Source organism: Strix uralensis, chromosome 13, assembly GCF_047716275.1.
Source record: "Strix uralensis isolate ZFMK-TIS-50842 chromosome 13, bStrUra1, whole genome shotgun sequence".
NCBI lineage: Eukaryota > Metazoa > Chordata > Aves > Strigiformes > Strigidae > Strix > Strix uralensis.
This window is the reverse complement of record NC_133984.1, coordinates 21,470,024-21,485,811: the sequence shown is the minus strand read 5'-3', so window position 1 is coordinate 21,485,811 and position 15,788 is coordinate 21,470,024. Positions and strand designations below refer to the sequence as shown.

Below are 15,788 nucleotides of genomic sequence, written 5' to 3'. Positions count from 1 at the left end.
AATTAACTTGCCCAAAGCTGCAGTACAGCTCTAGCAAAATGAAAATACAAATTCTCAAATCCTGTCTCTGTGGTTTCAAAATTCTTTTATTTTCTACTTTAATAAATTTTGTCAGATTACTTACGGTAAAGTTTGTAAAAGAAAACTGTTTGAAATTAACTACTTTTTTTCTGTGTTAGCTGACTGTTAAAGGGCCTGTGTCCTCAATCCCCTTGCAGGCAATGGCAGTTGTGCGTTGGATCATTGACAGGGTATGTGGGTTAAGTACAGTGCAGCAAAGCAGACTGAAGGCAATAGTCCAGACAGGGATGCAAAGAGCCATTGCTGTCTGTGCTGCATCAGGACCTGGGCACAACCAGATCTACCCTGGGAGGGGTCACACTGTCTGTGAAATAACACTAGCAGCAGTCTGGAGATCAGTAGAACATCTTTGGCATTAAGATGTACGTATGAAGAAAGGGAAGGAGAAATACATACACACCCAGTTACATGCACATACACCCAGGTGCACAGACACACATGCAGAGCAGGAGACAGACATCTCAGGGCTGGTAACAGCAAAGTAATTAAAGGTGCTGAAGCAGTAAGTGCCAAGACACCCTCTCCAAGGGTACGGAGGTTTGCTAATGTCACTGTTGATGTCCCTAAGGTATCGTGCAATTCTGGTATTTGTCTCAGGTGTCCTTCTGTGAGATTTGCATTGCCTGTTTTCTCCTTGCCTTAATTGTCTGACTTTGAGAGCTGAGCCTTGAGATCGCTGCGCCTCAAGGAGACCCAACACACACCCAGTTAATGTGGTCTTCAGGGCTGTTTTCTTCCCATTGCTCATGCATTGCTGCAGCATTATTTCTCAGTGCTTTGAATTAAGGAGCTAATATCCTGGCACTAAGGATTTAAGGGACCTTGTGCAAATATAGACAGTATAATTTATGGAGCAAATACAATAGTAGTCTTGAAAACATTGATAAAATGACCTATCATTGCATAATAGGCATTAGATCTCTCGTGCCCTGTTCCCTCTTCCTGCTACCCAGAAGAAAACTTCTTAGCCTCTGGATAAGATGTCAAGAATTACTTGTCAGCCCCAACTTCAAAAATGAAGAAAAAAGACATTTAGGTTCTAATGAAACATGTCTTCCAAGTTAACTTAAATGCTTGCTTAGATAGCTTTTGAGATTAGTCTAAGGGTAATAAACTGTTATTTATAGGGAACTTCCTGGCCAAAAACCTCTGGGCAGCTCCAGAATACCAGCACAAAGGATTTACAGCCCACTGACTACTTTAAAATGGTGATATTATTTTCAGATACAAAAGTCCTTTTTCCTTTATGACAACCTTTTTGGTGAAGAAGAAAAGCTGTCTAACGATCCTTCAGATTCTGGAGTTACTCTTGATAGTTTAATACACAAGGGTCAGTATATTTAGCTTGAGTTTGGACCTTTTACAGATCTGCGTTATGTCTTCTGTGCAGATTTGTTTTTCTGCTTATGGCATCAGTCAGAATAAATGGAGGGATGGGACCTGCCCTGCCTGCTGTAGGGAATTTTCCTGATGTGTCCCAGTCTCCTAATAAATCAGTGTCTGTCCTAGTCTGTTTCTGATGGGATCCGGCAGCAGGTCAGCATCCTTAGGTAAAGAAAGGCTTCCTGAAGTGAGCAGCAGTCACAGAAAGTAAATTAATGGAAGCCGGCATCTGCTGATCTCTTTGACAATAAGGAATTTTGCTGCCAACATTTAGAAACCATTGGAAATGGTCTCCATTGGAAACCAGATTTCGACTTTCTGCCCTGGGCTGCCAGAAGTATTTCAGCATAAAATGCTAAAGTAAGTTGAACTTTCAATTATAATTTCAATGACTGTCTAGTGAAATGGATTAATGCTCTGGCACTGCACCTTTGAGGCTTTGGCTTGAATCTTGTAGGATAAAAATCTGTCTGCTTTGACAGTTGAAAAGGTCAGAAGTGAAATAATGTCAGGTGGTCTTAGCCCAATTCAATGTCTCGATTAAGAAGTAGATGTAAAAGTTGTTGATGTGAAATATCATATCAGATCCTTTGCAAAAATATAAATAATTTTTTATTTACATTTTATCAGCAAAATTAAATGCAGACATCTGAATTCTGGAGAGATGGAGCTTAGTTCAGACTTCAGGAACACTGTATTGCAAAGTGGCCAAAATACAGGTTACAACAGGTGGTATCTTAAGCTCAGAATTGTTTATCCATCATTAAATTGATTTCATGATATTTGACTATGTCAACTATAATTCTCACTTTAATATTTTTTAAAGTTTAATTTGGGAATTTTTATTAGCTGAGAGTATATAGAAAGAACATGTTTTTCTCACTGTTCAGGCAAGCAAGGGGTCTCTTCAACTTACTTTTTGAAACTGCTGGAATTTGATTCCTAAGCTTATTAAATAGGATTGTGCTTAAGGAGCAAAATACAGATATTTGCATAATGAATTTTTCTCTTATTTGAATACATACTTATATAATTTTATATGATAATAATATATAAATTGCTTCTCCAGACATCCCTGTAAGGGGTATGCAGGAAAGGTCACTACAGCAAAAGTTTCTAGCAATAGTAACAGGAATTTGTGTTGGAAAAAAGGAATAAATAGGAGTTTGGGACCATGTGTCTGAATGATGGGGACAGTGGCTAACAGAGCTGCAGAGCACTTTTGCTGCATTTGATTTGTCCCAGCCTCACTTCTCACTGGCCCTCCTCACGTGTCAGGCAGCCTTGGCACTGTTCTTCCGAGTGAGGTTGCAGATTTTCTTTCCTTGCTTCAATAAGAAACACACGTACAAGATAGTGCAAATTGGAAATCAGCTGTCATGGTATGCTACGTTAATTACCCGGTTCTGGTTGGTAATCTATTGCAGGCGATTAAATAAGTGAGCAGTTAAGTCTGTTTCAGCCCGGGTAGGCATCTTTGTTTTATTTAATTCCCTATTCCTTCTCTTTGCGTGCGTATGTAGTGTGTCATGGATTTTTTTCAAGTTGTGTATCCGTCTTAAGGCAAAGAAACCACAGTCTCTATGTGATCATGATGCAATGCAAGAGCTGATGGAACTGTACATATGTTGTAAAGATTAATTGGCATTCAGTTAGGCCCCATAAAGCATGGCATGCCATGCATTATCCTCTATTTTGCCTTCAATTTACAGAGCGGTTCAGTTCACATAGTGGGCACAGCCTGAAAAAAGTGTGTTGCTGAAGTATAGAATGTGTAGTTTTCAGTAGGCTGATCTTCCCACTGACAAAATCTTAGACGAGCTTCAGAGATTCAGATATGGCTTAATGGTGGGGCAGTCGTAACACGGTCTTGCTTTTCTCTGCTGAGATCTTTTAAGTGGGACCCAGGGGGGCATTGAAACCACAGAATTATCTTTTATTTGTTCTATAGATTTTTCTGACCCCCCCCCAAAAAAATGTAAGGCATCGCCATCCTCACACGTAGGAGACGTGGCGTTAGCGGCGGTGCGAAGCCAGGCGGCGGGCCGTGGCTGCCAGGGCTTTTCTGAGCGCTGGTGGGTGCGGCGGCGCGGCCCTTGCTGGGCTGCTGGGGAAGGCAGAGAGGCCAAGCACCCTGACTGCAAACCGTTATTTATAACAGAACAAAGTGGTAATTTTGCAACTATCACAGCTCAAATATGGGACCATTTCCCTAGTAATAAAACTATTACTCTGTAACTGTTTACTTATCAGGAGACCATTATGTGATTGATGACCTGAAAATGGAGGTTATCTTTCAATTCATTTGAAATGCAAACTGACTAGAAAATCTATAGTTATTGCGGCGTATTTTTAAGCAAAATCAGGCACCTACATTGACCTCCTATTTACATTTCTTTGAGAAGAAAAATCACATAAAAGCTATCAAGAAACACATTTCACAGCAGGCAAATTAATTGGTTTTACTGTATTTGAATGGAGGGTTTGTCAAATAAAACATGCCATGACAGTTAATAGTGTCATTTAGAGGCAGAAAATTATTGGCTTATTTGTTATTGGATAAAAGGAAGGCAAACACTTTGTATTAGGAAGTTTTAATGTGTTTAAAATCCTCATTAGGGATTTATGGACATTCTTGCTTAGCATAGCGCCTCATTAATTTGAGGCTAAACAGTTACTTCTGTGTTTCAATTCCAATTTTTTTTTCCCTTTTCTTTAATTAGATATCGCATTAGAGTTTGGTCTCTACACCACTGGAGATGTAGAATTAATTAATGTGATTTATAAATCTAATGGAAGTGAGTTATTCTTAGATATCTTTTCATTTTAGTGAGCGGTTTAACTGCACGCAGCGTAAGTGCACACAGATCTAAGAGATTTTGGGAGCTCAGGAAAAGTATGCGACTTCTGCATTGAATACATTTAGCAGCGTCCCTTGGCATTAATAGATCAAAGCATTTTAATTAGAAATGTAACTAAAAGAGAGGCCATAAAGATCCCATTCAAAATCAGATTTTCTTTGTTCTCAGTTCCGTACTGTCCAGAAAGTGTTATTTTAGCTCCCCATTTGTATGATAACCATGACATTCAGTGGCAGTTGGGATAATCGTGTGTCTTACTATTTAATGAGCGTAAGATCTGGCTCTTAATGTAGTCTGAATTTGGATCCAATCCCAATAAAGACATAATCATTAATTGTGCTATTTTGTTATTATTAATAAAAGGAAAATGGCTCTTATTTCACATAGGAACTTCATTTATTTGATTGAAGTTTATGTAAAAAATGTGTTTGTGTGGACTAGTTATGCTAACAGGTGGTGTTGGTATTTAAACCCTAAGATATTTCAAAATGCATTTGTTTTGTTTCCCTGGGGCAAGACCATGTCCTTGCCCTTTGAATTCTGGCCCTCAGACAGTCTGAGGATGTGATCTGCAAGTTGTGACTGTGGTGGAGGGACGTATGAAAACAAATAATTTGCAAACAAGCTCTGAGCAATTAATTTGGGACCCAGCGTTGGCCTTGCAGCTGTGCAAACTGTACAAATTAAACCCAAGAGTATATTTTTCAGTGAGGACATTTATACCTACTTTAAAAAAAGAAGTGGAGCAGATAACTGGCACAGTCACCCACTGTATTCTTGTAGCTACAGTAAAGGTATTGTCAGATGTAAATAGATGCTTTAAAACCTCAAAAGAAATGTTACAGTCTGAATTCATGAGGTCAAATAATGCTTCAGGTTACACTGATGCAACTTCACTGACATCAGCGGAGTTCTGGTTATGTCACCGAGGCCACAGTCTGACCTGGTGACTTTGCTCCTATTTTAGCAGAAAGGTGCACAACTCCTGCCTGATGCTGCTTGCCCTCGTGCTGGCCTGTATTGGGAACAGACACCAAATTCCACTAATGTGAAATAGATTTAAAGGAGATCCGATTCCATGCTGTATTAAATTTAGACAGCTATGTCTGTATAGTAAAGGGATTTTGAATGATTTCCAAGAGGTTCTACTCAAAGGGTTATGCTGAGAATAAATATGGCGTCTAATTTACATCCCCCTACCTGAGGGTGAATAGACTTGGAAGCTGAACTCCCTTCACACTCCTTTTATACCGCTTCATTGTCTTCAGAGGAGTTAGATTTCATTCACACTGGTAAACGTAAGACAAGAAACAGACACTTGATCCTTATTTCTGCCACACCATATATCTCACCACACCAGAGGGTGTTAGTCAGGCTTTGATGTTTCAAGTGGACAACTGCATGGTGGCATTTTAGGTCAGGGTGCCTTTTATCATCAATTTAATGGAAACGTATAAGGTAACCTCTTCCAGAATAAGGTGAAAATACCCAGGCACATAAGAATATGCACTTCTTTTATATATGTAAATAAGTACTTGCAGTCGTTAGAGGAGGAGGGACAGAGAGAGAGAATGGAAGGTATAAAGGAAGAAAGAAAAAAAGAAAATGTAAAGTTCCAAATTTCCTTTCTCTTTGTCAGTATTAAATGGTTGTAACAGCCTTTATGCAAGCCAGTATTTTGATCACAAATTAAGTACTGCAAATGCCACTTCTCTTGGGGCCTGGCTGAATACTGACATTGCCAGTTACTCTGGTATTATCATCATGGTGAGCTTCTAAAACACTACATTCAGGATATTCCATAAGTAAAATGTGCAGCCTTACCTACATTAAAAAACTCCCAGGAGACCTTGAAGTGAGAGATCACTTTATCAGACTTCTCTCTCTAATAGAGTTTGGCAATTTACTGCATGAAAATAATGGAGAACCATTGAGTTTAAATTGAACATCAGCATATTGTGCTTTCATGGAGACTATTTCATGCTGATCAACATTGAAATGGTATTGTTAAAAGAAAACATCAAAGAAATGAAAAAGAAAAAATGGGCTAAATACACCATGCACTGGCAAGAACAAGAAAACTATAATTGTCACATGCAGGTCAGTCTGGTTTAAAAGTTGCTGTAGCAGAACTAAATGCCAGTGAAAAAATGTCCTTGCAGTTGGGGTTGCTCTGACTGGGAGGTCGTTGTAAGCTGAGTTCGTTGTAGGGAAATAAAACTATAATTCCTTCCAATTTGTGGGGAAGCACCCAAGTGCCCCAGCCTGGTGTCACTGCACCATTTTGTCTAGCTCTTAGGTGACTGGAGAGGAGCATATTGGTGTCACTGGCTTTTGTATGAAACTAAAGGTACACTTTTGTGGGCAGTTTTGGCTTCTGAACTAGAGACCTTTTGGAAAGTTCACTAAAGTCAGTGGGAGTCTGATTCAGGCATGTTTTGGACCACACTTAGTAAGTTGTTTTTCTTAGCTTACATGCTTTACTCGAGGGAAGAGGCATAAACTTCTCCATCCACCACTAGAAGAGCAGCTCTGACTGCAGGCCAGGCTGTCTTAACTTAATGAATTAATTCAGTCTGCTCCTTAAAACTTTTTCTTACTTTCAGGGTCTCCAGTAAATGCATATTTGACACAACTGCTTCTGCAGTATTTGTATTAAAGGGAAACAGAGGAGTAGTTCTCTGTATTTTGTTTTAGGCAATAATTTTTCTTTCTCTCTTAATTTTTTATATATATATAAAGTATATATTTTCACAGACCTTTTAATAAGCCCCAGGAGATATTTTTGGGGTTGAAATAATGGGAAATGTAGTCTTCTCATAGTATTTTGGTTCCAGGATGGTGGAGGTACTAAAAGAAAACAGTGGATATACATTATTTGGAACCCACAAATGACTCCCTTGAGAATTAATAACCCTGTGAAAAACACATATCTGTATTTGAATACCAAGGGAGCAATTTTATTTGGGTTTTTTTGAATACCACCATGTTTGACTTCATTCAGTTTCCTCCAGAGCCCAAACATACAGTCCTAATATATGTTGGTGATAACCTCATGAATATCAAATACACCAGAAAAAAAAATAGCACTCAGGTTGCAATATTCATTCCTTGCTCTTTTGCTGCTCCCATTCTTACCCATTTGCACTAAAGTTAGTAAGGAAGAGCCAAGATCCTCCCAGCTAGTGAGATTAGTTTGACATCTATTTCAGGTGTCTTTAACATGAATGACCCTTTTGGGATGGAATATTAGCAAGATAGGAAACAGACAAAAGCATGAAATGTAAAACAACCCAAGGAGGTTTGAACAGTGGGCTCTCAGCAGTGGTGTGAAGCTTACCTCAAATAAATGTGAAACAGTCTTCCTCAGGAGGAGAAATGTGTAGTCAGATGGCAGTGGAGGGGCAGGCTGCTGTCTGAAAAGGGACAAGTCCAGAAGAGATGTAGGGAATGACTGAAGAGGGGAATGAAGCCTGAGCATGCAAAGAAATACTGAATACAGCAATCAAAGGAAAGCTGGCGTTGGAAAGGCGTGGGTGTGTACTCCATTCAAGTGCAGGTGAAGTATCGCATCTTCTCAGATTTGTAGTGAACATATTGCGAAAATAGGTTCATCTAGGTTGGAAGGACATTCAAAGGTCATCTAGTCCAGCGTCTTGTACCTGGAAACCCTGCTATTCTTAGTATTGCCCAGTCCATTTCCCACTTGTATTAATCAAAAAAAGAAGCACCCTCTGTTAATAGGAAGCCTGGCAGGAGCTGAAGGCATTCATAGGACTAGGCTACTGCTAAAAGCCCTGGTTTTGCCGCTTCTGGTTTTCTAAGTGTTTTCCTCTTACCGCTATATGGCGCGCACTGGAAATGATCAGTCAAGGTTCATGCACAGGATCTTTCTATGCTAGCAAGTGAAAAATCAATTTGTGTTCGAAGGAGTAAACAGTAGTATGAGCTTCATCTCCCCAGAGTCAAAATGTGTTCCTTGATAAAGGAGATGGCAATGAAAGCTGAGCTCTTGGTGTGTAAGCACATAGGTGCTCATATGCAAGAAATTAGAGTGGGTTCCTATGTTCATTTAGCATGCTACATTTATCTTTCCAATAAAACAAAGAGAAGAAGAAGAGATTGCTTGTTGTATGCCAGTTGTGCATCGGTAAAACCAGAGGGATTGTTCACAGACAGTTTATCCAGATGAAAATGTAATCGGTCAGTTCTGGCAAAGACATTATTCATTGTGTATTTCTGCTCTCTGACGTTACATTTGAATTTTCAGAACTATTCTGACAAGTCTGTTGGAAGATTTTGTTGCTAACATTTCTGAGAAATGCCTGCTGACGGATGTAAATTACAGGGAAGAGAGACTTTATATGATTGTTCTGTGCCACAAAAACAAAATCTGATCTCATGCAAGTTATAAATTGTCCAGAAGGTAAGAGTGGTCAAGGAACTCTTGAATGAATAAATGGAAGGTTAGATCAACATGACTCATCAGGTATTGTAACCATTCACCCAATGTCATTTGATCTGCATAACATTAAAGGCTACTATTCCCTCTCTCTTAGATTTCTGCCCTCCTTCTCCTTTAAAGTTTAGCACTGAGCCATCCAAGCTATACATTAAACCTTTGGTTCCACATCATTTAAGTTCTGTTCTCTCTCTTGTGAGACCGGAATGTGAAGAGAGCCTATAATACTGGCTTGTATTAGGTGGAATATTTTGACCATCTGACCTTTCCTTTTTTAGTCTTTCTTTTTTTTTTTTTTTTAACAAGCAATATTTAAAAGTTAACATGAAGCTTTTTGATGCAAAAGAGTTGTGCCAGATTAAAATGAAATTGGAAGATGAGTTCAGTGTAGCATGTAGTTGTTGTGAAATCTTTTTGTTTTGATTGAAGTTTTATTACCTTGGGATGTCTATCTGCAGCTTATGTAATATTCACTGTTCTTCAGTCTAGGGTTAATGAATTCACTGCCGGCTGAGAGAAGAGCTCATGATGTGAAATGCAACTTCTCGGTCTTACGGGGGCCAAATTCCCAGAATCTGTCCTTTAGGCTGAGTTAGGCCATGCTGCTCACAATGGAAGAAAAGCACCAACAGTGCACAAATGCAAGCTGTGCCCTCCTTTTTAGAATTTGATTACTGATGAAAGCTGAAGAGGAGAGGGGATAGAGAGTCACATAATGGGTCCTAAACGACTTGATTTTTGTTAGATTAAGAAAATACTAGTATGGGATGGATGCCAAATCTTTACTAAACTACAGGAGCAATGTGGCATTTTATTAATGGCAATTCTAATAACAATTTGTTGCAGCACTAGTACTCGAGAAGGTGATGAATTTTGTATCTGCTCTGTTTCATTCTGTCCTGATGAATCTATGCATGGATGCCATGGTGTTCCATGTGGGCCTGCTTGCACTTGTTAGCTGAATGCAAGTGTTTATGGACAATTAAACTTGCAATTTTTGATTCACACTTCGAAAGGTTGAGAAGTTGTTGGCTTTTTTTTTCCAGCATAGACTAAGTTTCTAATAGATCTGTGCCTTTCAAGTCTCTTAGAATGTGCAACTGTAGCATGAATTTAGAAAAATGATCTCATTTCTTTAGAAATCCATTAATAGTAATGTACTGAAAGACTCTTACATTGATCTTCTCTCTGATAGCCGTGTTGTAATAATTATTCTTTTAATGTTTGCATCAATCTAAATGTTTTCCTCTTTGTGCTAGCTCCTACTTGTATCTCCCTATATGACAATCACAGCACTTTGACATCTTGCATTACTTTAATACCAGGGATTCAAAACAAAAGCAATGCCAAAGGGAACAAAAGTTCTGTCAAGCCATTAAAATCTTCTATGCCATTAACACAATTAAATTGATGCATGAGCATTTAAAGTTATTAGCAAGTGCTGCCAGCAGAAGCTGGTTGTGATTGCATAATATATAGTGGGCTTTATTAAAGTAAAATGGTATGTTTATTGTTATTATCATCATTAGTTCTGAAGTAACATAAACTTAAACAGGGCTGTGAATGGGGAAAGGACTGTGAAACAAGTAAGAACATGCTATGCCTTGTGTTAATAGTCAGGGACACAATTATCACGATTAAGACACTTCTAAACAAAGGAATACACATGGTGTCTCAACTAACCATTGAAAATGGCATGGGTAATGGTAGGGAGGGGTGTGAAATAAAGAGAGGGCTTCCGTACCTTTGCTGCTCTCACTCTTCCCAGTCAGACTCCCTCGGCTGGATTTTGGGCTGCTCCTCTTACTGCTGTGAGAGATTTTGTGGTTGGTGTGTACACTGCAAGCTTATTGGGGGAGTACTTGTTTTGTTTTCTCGTATTCCAACATACTAATTTTTCAATAGAAAAAGTCAGGAGTGTATTACAGACATATGTACTCCCACTATGCCACTGCACATTGCAGTAATACCCGTGCTTGCTAATCTTTTGGTTAAAGTTAGCTATATTCCTCGCTGAATGGAGAGTCGGTGTGACGTATGGAAAACAGAGATTAGCAGAGAATTTACAGGTATTGAGAGGGAAAAAAGTGATTGAAGTGAAAAGTAAGGGGATGAAGGAAGGCCAGTGAAGTGCTGGTATATCAAGTCATGCGGTATGAGGGTGGACTGCATGCCTATTGCAGTTAATGCTGACCATCCACTGGAAGTTCTCAGCCTAGGTTTGTTAGGTAGAATTTGAGCTGAGTAGAAACTGAGGGCAAAAGGTAAGGCTGTTTTTCTGGTTGGTTGAATGTTTTTAAGTGATACTACAGAAAATTATAATCTATAGTTGCCGAAGTAGATAAAAATCACTAATATCCCTGCAGTGTGTTCATATTCACTTGAGTACTTCTTTACCAAGATATTGATGAACTGTTGGAAATTCAGAGAACAGTGATGAAACAAACCAAAGAGATGGGAAATCTTGTTTATCAGAAAAGAAGGTATAAGTTGAACATACAGTATTTAAGAGAAGTGGAGTAAAATTCTGCATGTCTGTGTGGGGTATAAATGTGAAGAGAAGTAATTAATTACTTAGAGTAGTGGCAAGAGCTCTACAGAAAGGCTGAGGTGACACTGGAAGCAAAATATTAACAAGTATCACCAAAAAAAGCCCAAATAATTTACAATACTGCTCCATATTTTATTAAGGGAAGGGATGGGAGACCCATTTCCCTACAGTTTTTGAGTCAGACTAGCCACAGTACTAGAAGATAATGGGGAAAATGTGCTACGTTATCAGAGCGTGAACTTGGTGATCTAATAGGTCTTTCTGGTCTTCGACTTTTGTGGCTGTGTGGATTTATTCTTGAAGCTTAGTGCTGGCTGAAATATAGGAGGAAAGCTATGGTTGGTGCTTTTGGTCAAACTCTATAGCAGATTAGGATGACAGGGATTTAAGTTTAGTCATGAGTGTCTTTTACTAAACTAGTTACCAAGGGCAATAAGGTAGAAGCGTTAGGCAGAAAAGTCTCACTGAATATTTATGGTACGAAGCACTTACCTGTTTTTTGGTACCTTCCTGAATATTGTCTCTTCCTCTTCTGCTGTACCCCCTTGATAAGAACCCATCATAACTACCTGCAGGTGCTACAAAATGGTTGTACGTGCGGGTCATGTCTGCCTGTTTATGTAATTGTTCACAGTATTTAGAGGTTTTGTGCTCTTTCATGTCCCTGGAATGAGGGATTGTGGCAAATGAGGCAAGTACCATTTAAACGAGTATTTTCAATTGGAAGACGTTAAGGACACCACTGTGCGTGTGCGTGGGTATGGTTGTGTGCATTGATATATCGCGTCTTTCTGAGGGGAGAAGGAATATCTGTCAAGCCTCTCAAGGTGGATTCCTGTGTGCTGTTCCGTCTTCAGAGGATACTTAACCTGTAACAGGCTGATGAAGTGAGGGACAACAAAATCAGCAGCCACCCTTATAGTCCAACCAGTATTTTACTCCAGTATATGTTTAAGAGCTGTCTTGGCTGTTAGCCTATTAAGCTGTAGGATAAGATAGTTGATGATAACAACTTTCTCCTAACTATTATCACCTCTGTCCTTTGCTGCAGTGTGCGTCAAGTTAAACCAAACCTCGCCTTCTCTCTGAAGGCTGCCGATAGGAGTAACAGTGGGATCTTCTTCAATTACAGAAGTTTCAGGCAATTCTAGTGCCAGTTCTCAACTGTGAGGAAATCAGACTACTTTATTGTTTCAGAAGTGTCATTAGTAGCACAAAGCAGCGTGGAAGAAAAAAACAACTTCTGACAAAATGGGTCCTGCTGATGATTTATGTTGATCTGAACTGGAAAATTTGGTAGGCAGCATGCATGGATACAGCAGTCTTCAAACAGAGGCAGTTGCTTGTTAGCTGTTCACCTGTGTGGTTGTGGTCACTGAACTTTGTATCCAGCACCTGACTAAACATTTCTTTTTTTCTTTAAACCTAGGTTACCCTTCCCAATGACTCCAGCTGTGTGGAAGAAATATTACGGGTGAGTAATACCCTTTGCTTTTGTATCTTATGTATAATTGTGGTGCTGTTATTTCATCTTTCATGAAGAAGGTTATATGGCTGTCTAACACTGTAGTTAAATAATAACATATTAGTGGGTCTGTATTAAAGAGACACAGCCAAGTGGTAGGCCCAGGGTGCTCCTTAGTGAGTAAGGTCAGTTCACCTAATACTTTGCATCTTCCAGCTTGTTTCAGTCGGGATTTACACATGTTCCTGTTCTAAATTTTTAAACTCTCAGTCTCTGTGAGTCTCTCTGGGACACATTTCTCTCCTACCCTGAGGTGTAGTCACCTTAATTCTCCCACTCATAGGCTGACCTACAGTCTTCCTCCTTCTTCCCCCTAACTACAGTTGATCATCATTCATGGTTTTGTTAAAGACCTACAGACATTTTTTTCTGGGAGCTCTGGTCAGTCATTGAATACAGAAAATTAAAACAACCACTCCGAACTAAGCATGGCTTAATTTCAACAAGATCATATAACAAGAAAAAGGGGAGTGTGCACAACAAGTTGTATACATGTAAATTTGCCTTACTTTAAGTGTAAGATGGGCTGTTCCTCAGACACCCCAACTTTGGGGTCCCCTGTTGGCAGTGAGGTTTGTCTGGGGGCAGGTTTGCAACTCACCAGTCCCTATCTGGGATTTAAGTTTTTATCCTCATGGGTTGAGTTTCCCATCTGTCAGAGCTACCTCCCTGGGATTGCCAGCCAACCTGCTGGTTTTTGGCGTAGAGGGGATAAAATTTCATTGGGAATTTGTGCCAGCCATGTCCTTATCACTAGGAGCAACTGGTGCAAACTAACCCAGACCTGAAGTCATGTGTAACAATCATGCCAACTTGCTTGCAAAGACATGGACTTGTTCTTGCTTGTAAAATAAAATGGGCTTCTCAGCATTCATTGCAATCCAGAGTTAAATAGTTTGGGAAACTTGCTTCTGTTTTGTGTACACACATTATCTTGGGATACTATTGATGTCCTTATGGGTTGCCAGTGTTGCTGCAGAAGTATGTTGAACCAGCAGGCAAGCATGCATGTGCAGACCTGCAGTAACGGAGGAGTGTGCATCTGCATGTGCACCCAGCAGCAATGAACACAAGGAAATAAATAAAAATTAGTTTCAGCCTTCAAAGTGAGCAGAGGTTTATTACCTATGGAACACTAAGGAAGCAAAAGCAAAGAAAGTGTTGAAAGGCTGTGCGAAATACTGGGTACATTTTAAACGTCTTCTTCCCCTGTTTATATATTTCAATTAGGTTCATTGCTATAGTTGGAATGAATGACTTGTTAGCTGGGGAAAGCAGTTGTTTTCAGTAAACAGCATCAAAAGGAAATGTGATGTAGTGAGTTTCAGGGATCAATCATCCAGGTGACAGTTTTAATGTGGGAACAGTGCATATAAATCACAGGAAGCAGAAATGTCTTTTTTCTAATCAAGAGGAGGTGATCCTATTTCCTACCCCACGACTGTAATTTGAGTCAACAGAGGCAGAATGGCCTGCGCTTCCTTCTGAAACCTGCTGAGATCGGTGCAGGACTTTCTGTTGTCTTCAAAGGACAGGGATGAACTGCAGAGTCCCTGCAGCTGCAGGCAGCACCTCCTGCCACCAGTAGGCTGTTAAACTCGGGGGCAGTTCTTGGGGTGGAGAGAGCAGGGGTTTGGCAGGTTTCCATGTCTCTGGGGATCTGTCTCACAAGGGCATGTAATGGGTACCCAAAAAAGGGATATGAACCGGTAGATCTTTCTTGACTGCCGGGTGCAGAGGCCTGGAGGCATCCCCCATGCCCAGCCTTGCCATCCAGCCATGGAGCAAACCTGTCAGCCAGAGCCGCAGGCATAGCCAGAAGCCATCTTGAGCATATGAAAGCGCCTGTGCCGGAGCGGGTGTGGGCTGGGCACGCCACATGGCCGTGGTTCGTCTGGGGTGCGCAGCTGGGGAGGTTTGTGTGCGTTGGGCCTTCTTGTAACCTGTCTGCGAGCAGGCTGCAGGCTGCCAGCAAGGCCCTGAGTGTATGAAAGCAGTAGATCACAGAGCCGCTTCTGGGGCTGCCTGTCAAAGGGCCAGCAAACCCCAGCCCCAATTAGTTGCCTTCAGTGACAGCGTTTTAGGCTTTCAACTTTGTACGGTGCTGAAGCACACATGGAAGTAGAAGTACCTGAGTTTTGTCAATGACTTTGTTCTCAAATTTATAATACAGAATAAGCTAGCGGGAAATGTGCTTTGGCTGCATGCAGAGTATCATATTCTACTTGATCAGCAATGGAGAGAAAATAAGTAAGAGAGTGTGATGACCATCAGTGGTCAAAATCCAGTCTTCAGGCTCCCCATGGAAGCCCTGTGTCAGGAGATTCAGGCTGTCTGCTCCAGATGAAAGGATGACCCTTGATTTCAGCAGCGATTTGTGCTTTGAGAGCTTGGATTAAGTTCCCAGCCCTGACAGATACCTTCTGGCCTTTTGTGGCCATTTACACAGTCTCTGAAGAGCATTTGGGAGTGTGGGCCTCAGCTCCCCGATGACAGCTTCCCCAGGTAAAAAAGTAAGCTATTAACGTTTCTGTGCTGTCAGGGATGTTGCAGAGGTAAACGAGAAGGATTAGAGGACAGTCAAGTCCCAAAGGCGGACAGATGGGGCTGTAATAGTGTGCATTTTGACCAGCCAAACCATTGGGCAACAACTGGCAATTTCTGCTCTGGGCCATATCCGCTGCCGAGCTGTGCACCCCAAAGTGCCAGAGGATGGGTGCTGCCACCTGCCTCGCCCTGGCCCTGCCAGCCTACCTTGAGAGCATTTCATGCCTTGAAACTTGCTTTTTTTTTTTTTTCTTTTTTAAGTCAGAGAATAAAGAGACTTAATTCAGTTTCACCCCTCAGAAAGGCACAGTAACTCTTGTAGGTTTTTTTGCTAGACTTTACAAGGAAGAGGGACCCAAGCTAACATCTGTGACCTCT

General features: G+C 40.5%; 1 protein-coding gene across 3 annotated transcripts in view; it reads left to right on the top strand.

Moving 5' to 3' along the window:
• Window positions 1–15,788, top strand: part of AFF2 (ALF transcription elongation factor 2) — a 350,342-nt gene that overhangs the window by 173,916 nt on the left and 160,638 nt on the right. For all 3 annotated transcript variants that reach the window (XM_074882237.1, XM_074882236.1, XM_074882235.1), the window contains exon 4: window positions 12,768–12,812. In XM_074882237.1, coding sequence (XP_074738338.1) covers window positions 12,768–12,812 — 45 coding nt within the window. The remainder of the gene's footprint in view (window positions 1–12,767; window positions 12,813–15,788) is intronic.